Source organism: Jaculus jaculus, chromosome 4 (genome assembly GCF_020740685.1).
Source record: "Jaculus jaculus isolate mJacJac1 chromosome 4, mJacJac1.mat.Y.cur, whole genome shotgun sequence".
In the NCBI taxonomy this organism is placed as follows: Eukaryota; Metazoa; Chordata; class Mammalia; order Rodentia; family Dipodidae; genus Jaculus; species Jaculus jaculus.
The window spans coordinates 123,892,068-123,911,697 of NC_059105.1; the positions used below are offsets into that span (position 1 = coordinate 123,892,068).

The 19,630-nt window shown below is 41.2% G+C and overlaps 1 protein-coding gene across 4 annotated transcripts in view; it reads left to right on the plus strand.

Moving 5' to 3' along the window:
- Window positions 1–10,805, plus strand: part of Sptbn1 (spectrin beta, non-erythrocytic 1) — a 239,020-nt gene extending 228,215 nt beyond the window's left edge. For 3 of the 4 annotated variants that reach the window (XM_004668948.2, XM_045146796.1, XM_045146797.1), the window contains 6 exons: window positions 299–408; window positions 1,176–1,239; window positions 5,701–5,939; window positions 6,960–7,133; window positions 8,445–8,487; window positions 9,520–10,805. In XM_004668948.2, coding sequence (XP_004669005.1) covers window positions 299–408; window positions 1,176–1,239; window positions 5,701–5,939; window positions 6,960–7,133; window positions 8,445–8,487; window positions 9,520–9,738 — 849 coding nt within the window. In that variant the 3' untranslated portion in view covers window positions 9,739–10,805. Of the gene's footprint in view, window positions 1–298; window positions 409–1,175; window positions 3,486–5,700; window positions 5,940–6,959; window positions 7,134–8,444; window positions 8,488–9,519 lie in introns of those variants that run through there. The other variant, XM_004668949.2, reaches the window with a different exon arrangement.
- The last annotated feature ends 8,825 nt before the right edge of the window (window positions 10,806–19,630 follow it).

The window sequence follows — 19,630 nt, forward strand, 5'->3', positions numbered from 1 at the left end:
GTTTTTCTCCTCAGCAAGTTTAGAACTATAGAGTTAATTTTGAAAATAAGTTCCATTCCCATGGGGCATGCAAACCACTTATAGGACTTTTGCCAGCTTAGAGCACAGCACTCTTTTCCGTGCAGTTTTAAGTTGTAGCTGCAGTGCCCATGAACATACTGCCATTTTACTCAGAATGTTGGAGCTTCGTGTTACCCAAAATAAACCAGTGAAGAAAAAGTCTCCCAGGTTTCCAGACTTCTTTCCATAAAATTGACAAGTCTGGAGTTGTGCTAAACAGCACCTTGTTCTCCCTCAGTTGGAGTTACTGGAAGTGCGCAGACAGCAAGAGGAAGAAGAGAGGAAGAGGCGGCCACCTTCCCCTGAGCCAAGCACGAAAGTTTTAGAGGAGGCTGAATCCCAGCAGTGGTGAGTCAGAGACCATAGGAGAGGCTAGAATCTTAATTTCAATGGCATACAAGGTCTATAGAGCCTCTGTTTTGTGTCTTGCCTTCTACATGCTCTTCTATAACACTAATTAGAATCAATCTATGTAGTCATCCCAAGTACATCTGACAACAACAATCAGATAGCTATAAGTGGCATAAATGAGATGCAAAAGACGGCATCCTTAAAAATACACAGACACAGGCTGGTCGATGTGGTGCACGCCTTTACTCCCAGCACTCAGAAGGCAGAGGTAGGAGGATTGCCGTGAGTTTGAGGCCACCTTGAAACTACATAGTGAATTCCCAGGTCAGCCTGGGCTAGAGTGAGACCCTACCTCATTAAAAAAAAAAAAAGTATACACACATGCTTGGAATTTGCATGATTCAATGGATGTGGCATACCATCCCCATTTCAGACCAGTGATTTTGTGATGGTGATCAAAGTCCTGGGTGGTTTCACATAAGGGCAGATTTGATTCTTCATTGCAAAGGCTAATTATTTTACTGGATTTAAGAGCTCTGTGAAAACTTCTAAAATGCCTTTATTTGGAGGGGGTGGGAACAAGAACCTAACTGTAGGCTTACCGTATCTTGAATCCATCCCAAACTTGGGAAGTTCCAAGTTTTGTTTTTTTGTTTTTTGTTTTTTTAAAAAATGTTACACTTTGCAAAAGAAAGGTTACTTATGTTTTTCTCTCTTCTTCCCTTCCTTTACTTCTCTTCCTCTCTCTTACCTTACCTTAACAGGGATACTTCAAAAGGAGAGCAAGTTTCCCCGAACGGTTTGCCAGCTGAGCAGGGATCTCCACGGGTTAGTTATCGCTCTCAAACCTACCAAAACTACAAAAACTTTAATAGCAGATGGACAGCCAGTGACCAGTCTTGGTCTGGACTGTGAAGTTCACTACCATGTGTCAAGAACCACTCTTTCCACATCCTGTTGGTTTTGATTTTTTTTTTTCTTTTCGGCTTGCACATCACCCAAAGTGTTAAAATTCTTGCTTAAATTCACAGCCTTCCTTGGGTTCAGATTTGTTTGCATTTAACTTATGTTTATTTGAATCTCTTAACTGATGGATACTTACTGCCTTAAAGCAACGTACTTATTTTTTATTTATTGTGGAGCTTTTTACTTCATCAAGATTTTTACAGTGAAACCTTTACATGAGTAATTGAAATTAAATGAGATTACAGCATAATGAAGAAAACTAGAATCTAACAGGTATAGCATAATCAGTTATACTAATAGGGTACAGTATTGTACTGAAGGTACCATTATTTATAGATACTATTAGCCTACAGTAGTTTAGTATTTAGGAAGACTAGTATGCCAGGAAGGAGATAGTCACTACTAAGTTTAAAACCTAATATCAGTTGTATAACATTCCATGAAGTATACATTCATTCATTGACAGTAACAGAAAGGAGTTGAATCACTTGGAAGCTGTTTTAAATCTTAGGTGCAAGATTCCAAATGTTTTGAGACCCTCTGACCATTGATGAATTTGTACAAACCCATTGCTCTCATTTTTCTGCCAAGTTCTAAGTAGGTTTTTGTGCTGCAGCATATGTTATAGCAGCCTTGGGAATAAATTGCCTGCTGACTGTTGGCCACCAGTTCTGTCATGGTCAGTGGCAGGTGTCAGTAGCCACCACATGTTTTTGAAGACTGCCTATCTGACTTCAGGCCTCTCTACTTATACAAAGACTTTGGGGTGTCAAATTATGTTTTAATTTTTGCAACAAATGAAACAGAAGCCATTTTGGTTCATCCTGATTACTTGAACAATACATTTGTTGGCCCATGCCTGGGAGCACTGGAAGTCTCTCAGCTCCAAAGAGTTACATCAATGTCTCTACAGACAGAAACTTTTGTATGTCTCAGATGAATATTGTGGTTATTTTTTTTTTTTTCCCAAGACTTTGTGTATAGTTCTCTAGTAAGGAGGCATGCATCAGACCACTAGAGGGCATTAAAAAACATTTTAACAGAAATCCTTTTCCTTAGGAATAAAAGCTGATGAAAGAGGTGATTTCCTGATTCTGATCAAAACAAAACAAAATCCGTATTACATCAAAGCCTTGCAAGATATTCACTTGCTCATTTGCCATATTTAGATGTGTTAGTGGAATCAGAAAACCTGTTTTGGTATGTGTTCTCCATGAGTTAAGTCTAATTTGTCTTTTCATTTGATGATGCATTTTTTTTTCTTTTGTCAGGATAACATCATATAGCATCTTGTTTGTTTTTCCTTCTCTCTATGTACATATCTATCTACTTGTTATTGTAGATGGGTATATAGATAGATGCCAAGCTTTTTATGTTCTGGGGATAGTATGCACCATTATTGAGTCTCTGCCTTAAAATTCATCTAAATTTGTTTTAGACAAAACTACAACTTTGTCTTTGGTTATTTTCTGGCCCCCAATTATAATATGTGTGTCACTGATTTATATGTGTGTATAAATATACATATATACATATATGTATGTGTATATATATATGTGATGTTTCCATATATATATGTGTGTGTGTGTGTCTTTAAATTTTGTATCATCCAGATTGAATTTTAATGCTTTTTTAATTCAGAAGACTCCCCTCCAAAAACTTGACAAAAGCATGTAAGACAGGAGTGCTCTGATGTTTTTCAGCATTTACTCTTGTGCTTATTTTTGTTTGTATTTTTATCGATTGGATTGTATTGGGGAAAGAAAAACTATTTCATTTTTTGAGCAATGATGCAGAGACTCAAGTTGATGAATTTGAAAATGGTGTTGCTTAATGTACTTTGAAAACCAATCGGGTATTTCCTTTGCTACTAGTTGTCACATTGCATTTATGTTCACCGCCTGATTTCAGTATCTCAGATGTGCCTGGCCACTAAAGCACTCTGAACTAATTGCTGAAGAGAAGCACTGTGGGGAAGGGGCATATTCACATGTACGCACTGTTGGATCATAGCACTATGATTTGCTTTTGATGTTTGTCTCTAGTGGTGTGTTGTCTGTTGGCATGCTTAAAGCACATGTCCATTAAAATTCATTTTGTTCCTTTTATTTTCCTTGTTTTCTTGTTAGTGATTATTTGCATAAACATTAATTATCTCTGCATACTGGTTTGGGGTTTTCTCTTTCCTTCTAACTCTAAAGAAAAAATTTTTGCTGCAGAATTTTCCACAGAAGGTACTTCCTTGGTCTTCACATACCTTGAAGTCTGACCAACTGTAATAAAATCGTAGCCTTTTCCAGATAAATCTCTGTCTAATCCAAGTCACTACCGCTAGTGATTTTCAGGACAAACCTGCAGCACTAAATTTTTTTTTAACCCAGTTTCTGTACATACTAACCCAATGTCTCTCTGGACTCAGTTGGCTCAGGCCTTCCACACCAAACTCAACACTTGCTCCTCACAACAGCTTTCCTGAGGCCTTACACTAGAAGAGATTTGCCAACTATAAAATCCACTCATGTTCTTTGGACTTGGAGTTTTGGTTTTTGGTTACTTCACCCACAACTCTACCCTAACAGTGAAAAGAGAAGCCAGGTGTGGTGGTACACACCTGTAATCCCAGCTACTAAGGGGGCTGAGGCAGGAGGAGTGGGAGTGCAAGCCCATCTTGGGCAATGTAGTAAGGGTCCATCTCAGAAAGAAGAAAAAATGAAAGAGATCAGTTTTAACCTGCTGCTCATGTGCACATGCTTACAGTCTTGTCATTTGCAAGGCCATGAAAATTATATACTCCCTGCCCCTGTTGTTATATTTTTGTGCCTTAATTATTTTTCATGTTGCTATGAGAGTTTTCTAATCAAAAACCCCTAAAATTACATGGTCACTAGTCATACCCTAAGCCTCAGTGATTATTATGGTAGTTTGAAGTACATAATAAGTTGTGATTCTCTGCCCCTTCCTAAGTGTGCACTAGCCTTTTCCTAGAGAATTACCTTTGTTTAAAATAAAATTGAGCCCTGTAGATAAGCCCCAAGCAAGAAAGTTGACAGATCTGAGTATTCAGTGGTAGTGCAGTCTACAACTTATTCTCTCAGGGTTGTTGCTGTTAATTTGGTGTCACTCTGATTCTGGGCAGCAGTGGTGGGGAATATAGCTAATGAGCGTGCCATTGACACTCCATGTTTGTCCTTGTACAAGGGGTGCAGGTTGTGTGTAATCTACTAAAGAGCATCAGCCACACCCAGCTTTAGTAACTTGCTAATCCATGCCCTGGGTGTATCAGCCAGGGGCTGCTACAGTTAATGGTACACAGTTGATGGTACACAGGCTGAAAACGCTAATGAATCAAGACCCTACTACATTTCCAAAGCCGAAAAGCCGTGTGGGTTACAATTTAAGTGAGCTTGGGAAGGAACGCTCCTGAAGACGTCTCCAGCCTGAAGGGTCAGAGCCGCTGGAAGCCTGGCTGTCTCTGGGCTCCCATCTCAGTGCAGCAAGGCACCGTGATCAACCACCCGTGATGGGGAAGGCCCTGGTTCTGTCTTTGTTTGGGGGTAAATAGCTGTGTGGTGTTGAGTGACTGTGATTGGCTTTTCCAGCTCCTTTAACACAAACTACAACCCACTCACGAAACAACTTGGGCAGATGTGGTTCAGTTGGTGTTTGTTGACTTGCCTTATTTCCTTCCAACTCTTAAGTTCCAAAGTCTAACGGGGATGGTGGATTTGAAATGCATGACTGTCAGTCCTAATTTCTGCATGTATTTATGGTGATATGTTGAGGGGTGGGGGAGGAGACCTGGAAAGCATTTTTAGAGACCAAAGGTCTTTCCTTGTTGGCTTTGGGGGAATGCTATGTAGTTCTGATAGAATTTTTTCTCTCCGTTTGTGAATGCCCTTTTGCTTCAACTTCTAGCCCTTCTGGTGGCATCCTTGGTTTAAGGTGGCTGCTGTATAACGTCCACTCTCCCTTATTTAATATGTGTGATTGTAACTGTTGTCTTTTTGTTTTAAAATAACTGTAAGAAGAGATGGTCTGAGCTATGTTACAGAAAATGGAATGATCAGAGGAGTAGAGTGCAGTAAAACTCATACTGGCATTTTGCTTTTCTTATTTCCCCCGCAAGTGGGTGGGCATTAATCCATTCCCACTTTCTAATGTCCTTGGCGTCCAGCTGGCTTTGCAGGGTGTGCAATAGTTTTACTGTACTGCCTCCATCTGTGCCAAGCATTTATTTATACACAGCCATGTGTGAGAGTCAGAGCGGATGTGGTAGTCCCGTGGCTCTCTGAGTTACCTGAATGGCCTCTCCGCTGTCCCTAGATGGCAGAAACTGTGGACACAAGTGAAATGGTCAACGGTGCTGCAGAGCAAAGGACAAGCTCCAAAGAGTCCAGTCCCATTCCCTCACCCACCTCTGACCGCAAGGCCAAGACTATCCTTCCGGCCCAGAGTGCTGCCACCCTGCCGGCCAGGACTCAGGAGACGCCCGCGGCCCAGATGGAAGGCTTCCTGAACCGGAAGCATGAATGGGAGGCTCACAATAAGAAAGCTTCTAGCAGGTAAGGGCATCACAGGCTGAACAGTGAGAAGGGAAGTCACCTGTGCAGAGGTGGGAGGAAGCAATATGTTACTGGGGGTTCATAGTAGAGGAGAAATTTGAGCATGGATGGGAATAGCAAAAAGGGACCATGTGATTGATCCCGAGGAGGAGCTTACTAGATTGAGGCTGAGGAATCTTCCTTAAGTGATATGATTCCATTGGAGGATCCTTATGAAATTTATCTGTCTAAGACATTTCATCGTTTCTCCATATGAATCTTGACATTCATTATATCCTACCACTTCCTAATTTTATGAGTAGCAGAAGAGGAAGCAGAAGCTTCGAGAAGTTGTAAAAAGCACACCTTTTATAGACATCTAGCAAATGGCAAAGCTGGGGTAAAACTCATAGCTTACTCTAGTACTTGTATGTTTGGCTAATAAGCCAAATTATCTAGGATCATCATGTAGAGTTAGGCAGGATGTATACTCATTACACAAGGGGCATCATTGTCATCTAAAGTCTACCATTTGTGTTGTTAATATAAGCTAATTATCCGATAATGTATTTTGACAGTTTGTTTTACTATGGGGAAAGCCTCCTTAGTCTAACTCCCCCAAAGGTAAAGTGCTCATGGCCCTGGATCTATCTCGTCAAGTGGTAGACTACAGAAAACCATGACCATGGCTGGAGGAGGTCCTGCTAAGAATAAGGAGCCTGGCCTCTGCCCTGTTACTGAAGCAGAGAGCCCTGGGTACCAATGAAAACCTTTCCTGTCATAGTTAAGAGTGCAGCATTTGACAGAAGATGGCACTGTGCTTCTCACATTCAAAGATGTGTAAACCTCTGGAGCTGCCACTTGAGCCACATGTACTCTCTTATGAGGTCTACATGAAGGAGTCTTATTCTGTTGTTTAGTTAGGAATGCTTTCAGTGAGAGGTCATACATACCATGTTGCATACTCAGGTCAGATTCTTAATTCTTTGAGCCAGTGTGACCCACATAGAGCCTTAACGTTCCTTTCTCTACTGCACTCAGGTCCTGGCACAATGTTTATTGTGTCATAAATAACCAAGAAATGGGCTTCTATAAAGATGCCAAGACTGCTGCTTCTGGCATCCCCTACCACAGTGAGGTCCCTGTGAGTTTGAAAGAAGCCGTCTGTGAAGTAGCCCTTGATTACAAAAAGAAGAAACATGTGTTCAAGCTAAGGTGAGGGTTGTCTAGCACTATGCTTATTTTTATCTTTGATCATGGTTTATTTCCCTCTGCCACTGTCTTAAGTCCTCACCGAAGTAAAAAGCTAGTTTGGCCCACATTTCAGTGAAAGACCCACCGGATTCTTTGGAGAGCTTAGCATTGCGGCTGAGCCTAGAGGACAAGAAATCTTCATTTCAGGATCTGGAACTTGTTCCGTATACCTTGCAATTTAAAAGTAAGCTTAGCAATATCATTTCCCTATCTTTCTGGTTTATGGTGGCCTAGGACTTACCATTGTTTGCTCCAGAGATTGGTACAGTGAGTCATCCTGGAGCCACTGTAGGCAGACAGAAGTGCTTAAGTGGGGCCCACCCCATTCTCCCTAACTCTCCCCAAGCCTTATGGTTTCAAATGACTTCTTTCCGTGGGATACACAACTCCTCACAGTACATCTAAACCCTCTTTTTCTCATGCTTGGATATAGGCAAATTATTTTATTTCTTTAAAATGTAGAAAGTAAACATCTCTTTGTTACTGTTTGCTACTGATTCACTCTGGGATCTGAAAAGCCTTTTCTTAGTTGGACTTGGCCAAGCACTGCACTTGGAGAGTTTCAGTTGATATACTGATGAGGCTCTGCTAGGGAGTAGCATCTTCAGACCTTGTGTCTCAAGCTCAGACAGCTTGATGTGTTGGCTGCTCTCCCTCTGCGCTTTGTCCACATACCTCAGAGAGTCAGAATACCAACAAGTGGCAGTTCCCACTGCTATGCCCCTACCTCTGGGCACAGTGAACAATTGAGCTGTTCCAGCCCAGGCACAGTATCAGAACTCAGGGACCCATGCTTCCATAGCAAGCACTTTATCCAATGAGCCATCTCCCCTGCTGACTGGATTTTTATTTTTTAATATAGAAGATATAAACTCAATAGAATTTCAAGAGAACTTACTGTTTTGAGAAGAAATTTATTTTGAATTCATTGCAGTCCAGTGATCTAGAATCCAAGTAGTTTTTGCCATAGCAAAGCCGAACCTTGTTATGATTGGGACTTTTTTGATTCTTTCATTGGATTAAAGTATCAGGCTGCCTATTTTGGATTGATCAGTTCATTTTCTTACTTCTTAATGACCAGGGAATCCTTGCTGAGCCTGTAAGAGTGTTTCTAAACATAGTTGATGATATATATAGATCTCTGATTAGCGTTTTTGATGTAAATCCCATGACCTGCTTATATCCCACATTAGATATGAGAGTTGTATTTATTTTTCTGATGTTTGTTACCTATTAAATTGTTAAAAAAATTATTTTTTCTTGAAATTGTAGGCTAAATGATGGCAATGAGTACCTCTTCCAAGCCAAAGATGATGTAAGTTATGACTGGCTTTCATTTCTCTCACATATCTAGGAACATGCAAGTGTTTGTGGGATGTCCAGCAGTACTCATCATGTTTATCATATGAGTAAGGATCATTGGTGACATCTGTCATCTGGTCTCCCCAGTCACAAATATTGACACTAGAAGTGTTCAGTTCTTTTCATGTCTAAAAAGCAATGAATGTTATCTTGCTGTCCCTTGCTGAAAGAGGAGTACTTACCCACCCCTCCTGCTGAGTAAGGCACCATGAGGTAGCCCAGAACTATGTGTGGATCTTTATGCATTTTGAAGGGAAGCCTCCCCACTGTACCCCATTACTGTGAGCCAACTATTCCTTGGCTGCACTCCACCTTTGAGAAAGAAGGCCTGCTCAAGAATAAACAACATGTGGAACTATTGAAATTTGAAAAAAGCTTTTCCTCCAGAGAAAGATAACTTTAAAGAAAGGAAGGGAATGGGCTAGAGAGATAGATGGCTTAGTGATTAAAGCGCTAGCCTTCAAAGCCTAAAGACTCAGGTTCAATTTCCCCAGAACCCACATAAGCCAGATACACAAGGTAGGACATACATCTGGAGTTCATTTTCAGTGGCTATGGGCCCTGGCATGCCCATTCTCTCTCTATCTGCCTCTTTCCTTCTCAAATAAATAAATGAATAGAATATTTTTAAAAGAGAGAGAGAGGAAAAAAAAAAAAGGAAGTGAAGGTACTTTCCAGAGTGGGCCTAACACCCCACAGCCTAAGACCAGTATTCTTACTCTCACAGGTTTGTAGGGCCATACCACAGAGTGATGTGGGTCACGTGTCATAATACTAAACTCTTTCTGAGAGGCTGAACCCTGTCTTCCACTCTAGTGCAGAGAAAATAGAGGTGTAGTTAGGGATGGTGCCCAAATGTGACTGCCCAACATTAGTTGGAGACATCACTCCCAAACCTTGTGTCTGACAGACCTGGGTGGTCAGGCAAATAGGGCCCAAATACCTCATACCCACACCTCTTGGCTGTTTCCTCTTCTCTGTCTAGGAGGAAATGAACACATGGATCCAGGCCATCTCCTCTGCCATCTCCCCTGACAAACATGACATGTCCGCCAGCACCCAGAGTACGCCAGCATCCAGCCGAGCACAGACCTTACCCACCAGCGTTGTCACCATCACCAGCGAATCCAGTCCTGGCAAGAGGGAAAAGGACAAAGAGAAGGACAAAGAGAAGCGCTTCAGCCTTTTTGGCAAAAAGAAGTAAACCTCCCTCACGTCCTGCCCCTCTCTTACCTTTCCAGTGAGAGTCAGCATGCAAGCTCAAACCAACACATTACTCTCTGTGCCTAATGTTCCTCCACGTGGCCCATTTCCTTTTTTATTTTAATTTATAGAGTATTTCTTGGGGAGGGGGAAATACACCTAAATACTTTATCTCCAACTTACAAAAGTTTGAGGTACAGAGGGGAAGGCCAGGTTTTTTTTAATGAAATTATATAGATTAGATCTCAATATTTAAACTGTTCCTCAATTTTGTGAGGCTGTGTTGGAAATAACTCGCCTCTAGTGCTGTTGGTTTGCAAGGCAGTGGTGCTTAAACAATATTTCCTGTGCTCTCCAGAGACAAAATATACCAATTTCCTGACACCATTTTCCTCCATTTACTTCCTGAATCTTGACTATTTGATGTGCCCTTGATGGGTATAACCTTTACTAAACAGATTGTGTATCTTGCTGCAGCCATAGTGCAGCTCCGTGTTAAACCTACAGCCCAAACCATTTGTATCTGGCATCACTTACTAACATACGACATGCAGCTTTTCTGCATCAATCTTGACAGTTCAGAATGTTGGTATACAAGAAGGAATAGAAAACTGATACTGTTTTAAATAATCTGTAATTTCAATTTTTTTTGCTGAAATACATTATATTGTATGTTTGAGATAATTCTAGTACAAAGTATAATAAAACTAGATGTATAATAAACCCTTTAAATCATTGGTAAGTGTACAAGTGGAACTGAAGCATTTACTTGACAAAGTAATGTTACGCTAATGGTTACTTGCTCGTGCGTTGCCACACTGTTATAATTTGCTTCATTACCTTGCTATTTGATACATAGTGTGCATTTCTCTGTCACTGTAACGATTGTAATGACAAATTTTCATCTTACTGCACAATCAAAATGGCATTGATAGGCGTGAACTCCAGGGGCTGGGCCTGAACAGGGCGTGGCAGCTCAGGCCTGGTGCTCCATTGTACGACCTGTGCCTCTCAACTTTGGCCTGTCTGTTAAATATATGCTATGTCATTAAATGCTTTTAAATCTAATGCAATGACTAATATTATTTTTCCCTCTGCTGCATATGCATTCCAAGTAGAAAGATTGCAAAAGAAAAACCAACAAACAGGAAGCATGCAATAGGTCGAGTTCCTGTTCCATATTTTGTAAATGTATATCGTACCAGCTTTGAGAAATGCAGCAAACAGAATGAGTGGGATATTGAGTGGTGACACATATAAATTTGGTCTTTTTGTTTGTTTTTAAAGGTAGGAGCTCATTCTAGCCCAGGATAACCTGAAATTTACTTTGTAGTCTCTGGCCAGCCTTGAACTCACAGGGATCCTCCTGCCTTGGTCTCCTGAGTGCTGTATCTGTTGGTGGGTGCACTTTTCCTGTCAACCAGATCCCCCTCACACACACACTGTTGGGACCTATGTGCACTACAAGTGTGGGTGGCCCAGGCACCTTCCCTATCTCCTGGAACCCCACCCTCCCTACTGCACCTGTCAGTACTCAGTGCATACTCCATCTGCCTGTGGTCCATGCAGCTTCCCGCCTCCTTGAGGCCCCACCCCAAAGGCTCTAGCTCCTGCCAGTTGTGCCAGCTGAGCCCATAGCCTACCTATGCTCCCATCTCCTGCTGTGCTCCCCTGTCTTACACATCCTTGGTGTGCTCGGCTGAAGGCTGCCTTGTCCTCCCTGATCTCAGACTCTCGACACCCTGTGGTGTGTATAGGCACCCTTGTGTGTGCCCCTTGGCCAATGGCCCTGTCTCGCCCAAACCAGTGAACTCCCAGGCTGGATCTGGCTAGAACCCAGAGACTTCCACCATCTCTCCAATGCCCCATCCCACTCCCAGTGACTACTTGGGGCATCACAGCCCCCAGAGGGGAACACAAGAAAATCAGGCAATCACCTGCCAAGGGGAACCAGTGAGTCCTCCATAACCTGCCTATGTGGGTTCAGTAGGAGAGCAAGGCCAAGTGCTATGGCCCTGGAACTACAGGCAAGACACAGCTGAGACCATGATCCCAGACCTCCAGTCTCACATTTGGCATTACACAGCAGCCCAGAGTGGCCAGTATACTTCTGCCCTTCACAACCTGCCATCCCAAACAAAGCCATCATAAGCCTAATGTACTCAAACATAAAATGGAACATTTCCTGAAGACACTACAAGGGAAAACTCTTGCTTCCTCAATAAAAAGATTCTCACACTGTGATGGGCAAACCACAATGCAGAAAACAAACAAACAACAACAACAACAAAAAAAAAACCCACAAAACATCAAACTGAGGGAGTTCCAACAAGGTTGCCCAGTCCCACAGTGGAAATCTCCATTGAAAACAGAAGAGACAACAGGAGTAGAATCCCAATTGAAGACACAAGATCCTGGCCAAGCAATGGTAGAACTGACAGCAAATCAACAAAAACACAACAATCACATAAAGACAGCTGTCTTCACTAGGTTTGACCTAATATACAAAAACCAGAGAGACCTCAAAAGAGTTAAATGTTTATTTTTTGTTCATCTTTAATTCAATCTCAATAGCCAGCTGGTTAAGTTTAATGAAGACATAAGTGAATGCAAGATTGAATTCCAGGAAGCATTAGGAAAATCAAAACATGACCTGAAATTGCAGTTTGACAAAGGGATGGATACTAAGCAGAAAATAAACCAAATTGAGCTAGTGAAAACCTCTCTAGAAACCCTCAAGAACAGAGTTAATCATGTGGAGGACAGAACCTCAGAGATGGAAGACAAAACAGAAGAAACAATTTGAGAGTCTAAAAGCTTTAATAAGTTCAAAATATCTTGTGAACAGAATATGAGGGAACTGTGGGATACCCTAAAACGTCCTATCATTTGGATCAGAGGTATACCAAAAGGGGAAGAAATTGAGACCAAAGGCATGGAGAACTTAATAAAATTATTAAGAAAAAAAAACAAGAGTCTCATCAAGATACAAGAAGCTAACAATTCTAAACAGACTAGAGCAAACAAGAAACTCTAAACAATGAAAACAGTGCTAAAAGCAGCAAGAGAAAAACAACACATTACATACAAAGGCAATTCCATCAGGATTACCTCAGATTTCTCAATGGAAACTCTGAAAGCCAGAAAGATCTGGAATAGAGCACTTCAAAGTCTAGCAAACTGGCTTCCAACCCAAACTACTGTAACAGAAGTATCCATCATAACAGACAGTGAAAGAAAAACTTCATGATAAAAGCCAGCTCTATGATTATATGAACACAAAGCCAAACTACAGAGAATACTTCAGGGAATTCTCCACATAGACAAGTCAAAGAACCAGTCTCAAGAGCTTAAAAGAAGAACACAATTACCAAACCTAGAGAAGGCTCAAAAATGTACAAAGTCCAATAAAACACCAAACCCCATAAAGCACCCAAACATGGCAGGGATTAAATCAAACCTCACAATCATAACCTTAAATATTAATGGTCTTAACTCACACATCAAAAGACACAAGTTACCAGAGTGGATCAGAAGAATGAACCCTTCATTTTACTGTCTTCAAGAAACATCACTAAAGACAGACACCTCCTCAGAGTGAAAGGATGGAAAATGATATTCCAAGCAAATGAAAATAAGAAACAAGCAGATGTTGCTATATTAATATCTGATAATATCTTCAAACCAAAAGTAATCAAAAAGTACAAAGGCCACTTCATACTCATGAAGGAATGATCCAACAAGAAGACATCACAATCATAAATCTGTATGCACCAAATACTGGTGCACTACAGTTTATAAAACAAAACCTACTTATCAACAACAAAAAATAAACACCAACAGCATCATAATTGGGGATATGTAATACTCCACTGTCATATAAGCCAATCATCCAAGGAGAAAATCAACAGGGAAGTAAGACAGCTCCACAACACCAAAGATCAACTAGACCAAACAACAGACATCTACAGAATATTCCACCCCAATTCTACAAAATACACATTCTTCTCTATGATACAGGAGTGGGGAAAGACTTCCTGCACAAAACCCCAGTAGACCAGGGTCACTCAACCACTGGGATCTCATGGAGCTAAAAAGCTTTTGCACAGACAAACATACCATAAGCAGAGCCAACACATTACCCACAGAATGGGAGAAAAAATTTGCTAGCTATACCACTGACAGAGGCCTAATAAAAACTATCTCAGGGCTGGAGAGACAGCTTAGCAGTTAAGTGCTTGCCTGTGAAGCCTGAGGACCCCGGTTCAAGGCTTGATTCCCCAGCACCCACGTTAGCCAGATGCACGAGGGGGTGCACGCGTCTGGAGTTCGTCTGCAGTGGCTGGTGGCCCTGGCGCGCCCATTCTCTCTATCTCCCTCTTTCTCTGTCGCTCTCAAATAAATAAATAAATTAAATAATTTTAAAAAAAATTATCTCAAACATCATATGGAATGGCAGAAGCCCTCAGATATCCAAACATCCTCAGCAAAATAAATAAAATTTTTTAAAGTATGGCGGTTTCACCATACTCAATCTGAAGCTATATTACAAAGCCATAGTGACAAAATCAGCATGGTACTGGAATAAAAACATAGACCAATGGAACATAATTGAAGACCCAGACATTAGGTCAAGTAACTACAGCTGCTTGATCTTTGACAAAGATGCCAATAATGTAGACTGGAGAAAAGACGTCATCTTCAACAAATGGTCTTGGACAAATTGACCATATGTAGAACAATGAAAATAGACCCACTCATTTTGCCATACACAACAATCAAGCCCAAATGGATTAAAGACCTCAATATAAGACTTGAAACTCTCCAACTACTAGAAGAAAAAATAGGAGGTACTCTCCATGATATAGGAATGGGAAAAGTCTTCCTGAACCAAACCCCAGTAGCCCAGAAAAATAAGCACTCAACCAATGGGATCTCATGAGGCTAAAAAACTTCTGCACAAACATATTACCCACTGAATGGGAGAAAATCTTGGCCAGCTATACCACTGACAGAAGCCTAATATCTAGACTCTACAAAGAACTCAAAAAACTAAACAATTAAAAAAAAATCAAAACAACCCACTCCAAAAATGAGGCTGAGAACTGAATAGGGAGTTCTCAGAGGAAGAAATACAAATGGCTAACACATTTAATAAAATGCTTAACATTCCTAACCAACAGGGAAAAATGCAAATTAAAACAACTATGAAATTCCACCTTACTCTAGTAAGGATGGCAGTCAAAAAATAAAACAACAAATGTTGGCAGGGATATGGAGAAAGAGGAACCCTCATTCATTGTTGGTGGGAATGTACACTTGTACAACCATTATGGAAATCAAAATCTGAAAAAGTGAATATGGAACTACCAATAGGCCCAGTTATTCCCTTACTGGGCATTTATCATAAATGATCCATGCTTCACTACAGAGATACTAGCTCAACCATGTTTATAGCTGCTCAGTTCATAATAGCTAAGAAGTAGAATCAACTCAGGTGCCCACCATTAGAGTAATGGATAACAAAGTTGTGGTACATTTACACAGTGGAATTCTACTCAACAGTAAGAAAAAAACGACACAATAAAATTTGTGGAATAATGGTCAGACTTGGAACAGATCATACTCAGCAGACTCACACAATCACAAAAAGACAAACACCACATGGTTTCACTCATTTTCAGTTTCTAACCTGGATCAGCTCGAGTTGCTGACATACCTGATAGGCAACTAGAGGCCCAGACAATAGAGATGGAAAGGTTTGGGGGAAGGGAAGGGGACAGTGGTAGAAAAAAATACAAATATAAAACCAAAATGAACTGGTAACTTTATCCTTGAAGACAGACTAAAAGATTGAGCCCTCAACATGAGTGTGAGGGGAGCACCTGGAAAGAAAGGCCCTGGAGAGGTGGGATGAAGCCTAACCTTAAACATGTTTTGTCTCTGGCCTGTAATTCCCAGTACCAGAAAGCAGTTGCTACCCACAATGAGCTGTTGATCAGAGAGACCTCCAAGGTCCCCAAAACAAGATAGGCTTCTGTCAAAGCATTTGATTGCTTACCTGAGATAAACAGTAAGACCTTATTGCTGAAGACACCATATCCAGAAGAGAGCCAGTCCCCAGTTAGCCCATCTAGTGCTGGAAAGCTCAACATGAGCTACTGGGGTAAAGTGGCCAATAACCATCCAAGAAACAAGGGGTCTAAGCTACTCAAGAAGCAAACACCCTGACCGGATGTACACACCAATGCAATAGTGGCTCACAGCCTTGGTGGGTAACCAATAGCTTTTGAATTAACTAAGGGATGTGCTCTGTGGAAAGGAACCTATATCTGGAATTAGGAACCAGGTCAGAATCCTTTGGAGACAAAGGTTATGGTCTCCAATGTCAAGTTCCCACTAGTCTTCAGCTAAAATGGGGGCTACATCCACCAAATTCTCCTTAAATTTATAGCACTTATCCCATTTAACCTATGCTGACTTCACTCTCCATTGGAGAATCTGTTCTTTTCCAGAAGTCAGGGAGACCAGAGGAGATAAACTACTCGCACTTCAGCCAAGCCACAGCTGAAACCACAGAGAAATGGAGAGATGAGCAAAGGTGCTGCTTCCATGCTGTTCCTAATAACCAGTGCCAGGGTGTAGGAGACAGACCCTGAGAATACTCAGCACCTACTAAGATAGAGATCCAGAGGCTCCTAAGAGCTCATCACTGAAGTAGACTTAAAGACACCCAACATGGCTTGGGAATTTTACAGAAGAGGGGCCAGAAAGATTCTAAGAGCCATAGGTTAGTACATCATGCCCAGAGGCATTGCCTCCTCCCAAAAACTGACTGCTGCTCCCACAAGGCATAACACATAATCCTATGGGGAATGCCTGTACCCCACTAAGGAGAGCGCCTAGCAGAATGGGGTCAGGGACATGGGAAAGGATGGTACCAACAGATGATGTATCCCTATTATAAGTATGTCTATTATTTTATATATGGCAAGTGGGGAGAGAGAGAATGAGAATGGGAGAATGGGTGTGCCAGTTGCTGCAAATGAACTCCAGATGCATGTGCCACTTTGTGCATCTGGCTTTATATGGCCACAGGGGAACTGAACCCAGTTAGGCTTTGCAGGCATCTGCCTTAACTACTAAGCCATCTCTCTAGACCCTCCCTTTTTAATGATAAACATTATCACAGAGCTTTCCATAATTCTGAGCTCTGATACCAAAGAGGGTAACTTTTTTCTGCAAAACACCAGAAAGTAAAAATATTTTAAAGCTTGCAAGGTTGTACTGCTTCTATTAATTACATCTTGTATAAAAGGCCATCTTTGGGAATATGCAAACAAATGAATGTACCTATGTTCTAATAAAACTATTAGAGGAAAGATTTAAATTTCATTATTTTTTAATGTTTTAAAATATATATTTAAGGGCTGGAGAGATGGCTTAGCAGTTAAGCGCTTGGCCTGTGAAGCCTAAGGACCCCGGTTCGAGGCTCGGTTCCCCAGGACCCACATTAGCGAGATGCACAAGGGGGCGCATGCATCTGGAGTTCATTTGCAGTGGCTGGAAGCCCTGGCGCGCCCATTCTTAATATCTCTCTCTCTCTCTCTCTCTCTCTCTCTCTCTCTCTGTCTCTTTCTCTCTCTGTCACTCTCAAATAAGTAAATAAATAAATGAGCAAAAATTTAAAATATATATTTAAGGGCTGGAGAGATTGCTTAGTGGTTAAGGCATTTGCCAGCAAAGCCAAAGGACCCAGGTTTGATTCTCCAGGACCCATGTAAGCCAGATGCACAAGGGGGCACATGCATATGGAGTTTGTTTGCAGTGGCTGGAAGTCCTGGCGTGTCCATTCTCCCTCTCTCTTTCTCTCCCTCTTTATCTCTCTCTCTCTCTCTCTCTCTCTCTCTCTCTCTCTCTCTTTCTCTCTCTTTCTCTTTGTCTTTTTCTCTCTCAAATAACTAAATAAAAATAATCATATATATGAAAGAGAAATATGGGCATTTCAGGGCCTTTTGCCACTGCAAAAGACACCATATGCCTGGATGTTGGTACTGGGGAATTGAACCTAACCTGGGACTTCTGGCTTTGCAAAAAAGCCCCTTTAAACCACTGAGCTATCTTTCCAGTGTGTCATGTAATTTTTTTGCAATCCTGTGGATATTTGGTAACTTCTTTTCTGGCTGAAATAGCAAGTTATTTTAGGCTTATCTAGTATAATTCTTGTCACTAGGTATGCTTGTCTAAGAAGCCTTGGTTTCCTGTAGTGGGAAATAGTAGTATGTCAAGAAAGACCACAATTTGTGTGTGAATAATGTTTGTTGCTATTAATGCTAGTCTTAGTAGAGTAAAAGAAAAACTAACTTGCCAGGAATGGTGGCTCACACCTCTAATTCCAACACTGAGGAGTTAGGAAGATCACCATGAGTTGGAAGCCAGAATGGGGCTACAGAGTGAGTTCCAAGTCAACCTGGGATAGAGTAAGACACCTGCCTCAAAAAAAATAAAAGCAGGGCTGGAGAGATGGCTTAGCGGTTAAGCGCTTGCCTGTGAAGCCTAAGGACCCCGGTTCGAGGCTCGGTTCCCCAGGTCCCACGTTAGCCAGATGCACAAGGGGGAGTACGCATCTGGAGTTCGTTTGCAGTGGCTGGAAACCCTGGCTCGCCCATTCTCTCTCTCTCCCTCTATCTGTCTTTCTCTCTGTGTCTGTCGCTCTCAAATAAATAAATAAAAAATGAACAAAAAATATTTTTAAATAAATAAATAAATAAAGCAAAAACATTCAAATTCAGGGATTCAGGATTGTTTCCTTACCACTTTCTATATTCCATCAGATTCTGTAATTATCCAGGATAAGTTCAGGATAATAATATAAATAACACTGCTACCTGTATAACTGCAGAGAACTGTTCTGTTTTAACACAGTTTTACTGTGTTGCCAGGCTGTTCTGGGTAGGTTATCTGCTTCAGCCTCCCAAGTGCTAGGACATCATACCTAGCTGCTATATTTTTTTGACTTTTTTACTTCACAGTAGTTGTAGATTCACATGCAGTTGTAAGAAATAGAATCTCCTTTATCCATTTTTCCCTAATAGTAACTTTTTGCAACACTGGCATAAAAACGTCCTGAATATTGTCATTTAGGTACAGAAAGTCTTCCCACTAACTCATCTTCTAACTCTTTGACAACTACCAATCGTCGCCATTGCCAGAACTTTCTCTAAATGTAATCATACAGGATAAAATCTTTTAGGGTTAGCTTCTCTCCCTCGCTCACCATAATACTCGGGAGATTCATCCAAATACTAGTCCATGAGTCAATAATGGTTCATTTCTTTCTGTTGCTGATGTTCATGACATGATGGATGTACTACAATTTGTTTAACCATTAAGTTACTTAAGGGAATCCCTTCCATTTTGGGTTATTAAGAGTAGAACTACTATTAGCATTTATGTGTGAGGTTGTATATAAACACAGATATCTTTCTGAGGATGTATCTAGGCATACTGAAAATTTGTAAAATACATGTTGTTGGGCAGTCTGCATTTTCCCTTCTAGTCTCATTTTTTAAGTTTTTACTGTATCTTCAGTATCTGAGCAAATAGCTCTCCCCTATTATCACTTCTTTCCAACCCTCTCCCCTTACCCGTCTCCCCAAGACTGGGCCTCAACAGATAATCAATGTGCAAACCTGAGGGAAAATATGTTGCTAAGCAATGGTGTTTTGTTTTAATGCCTTTGTTGCATTGTAGCGCCATTGTTAAGTGGAATATTGGGAGCTGTCTATCTAACAAGTCCCGTTGCTGCCTTTCCTAGTCTCCTTGGTTTTCTGAAGCTTTCCCTTGGTGGGATACATAGGTGCTTTCTACTTTAGCCCCTGTCCTTCCTTTCT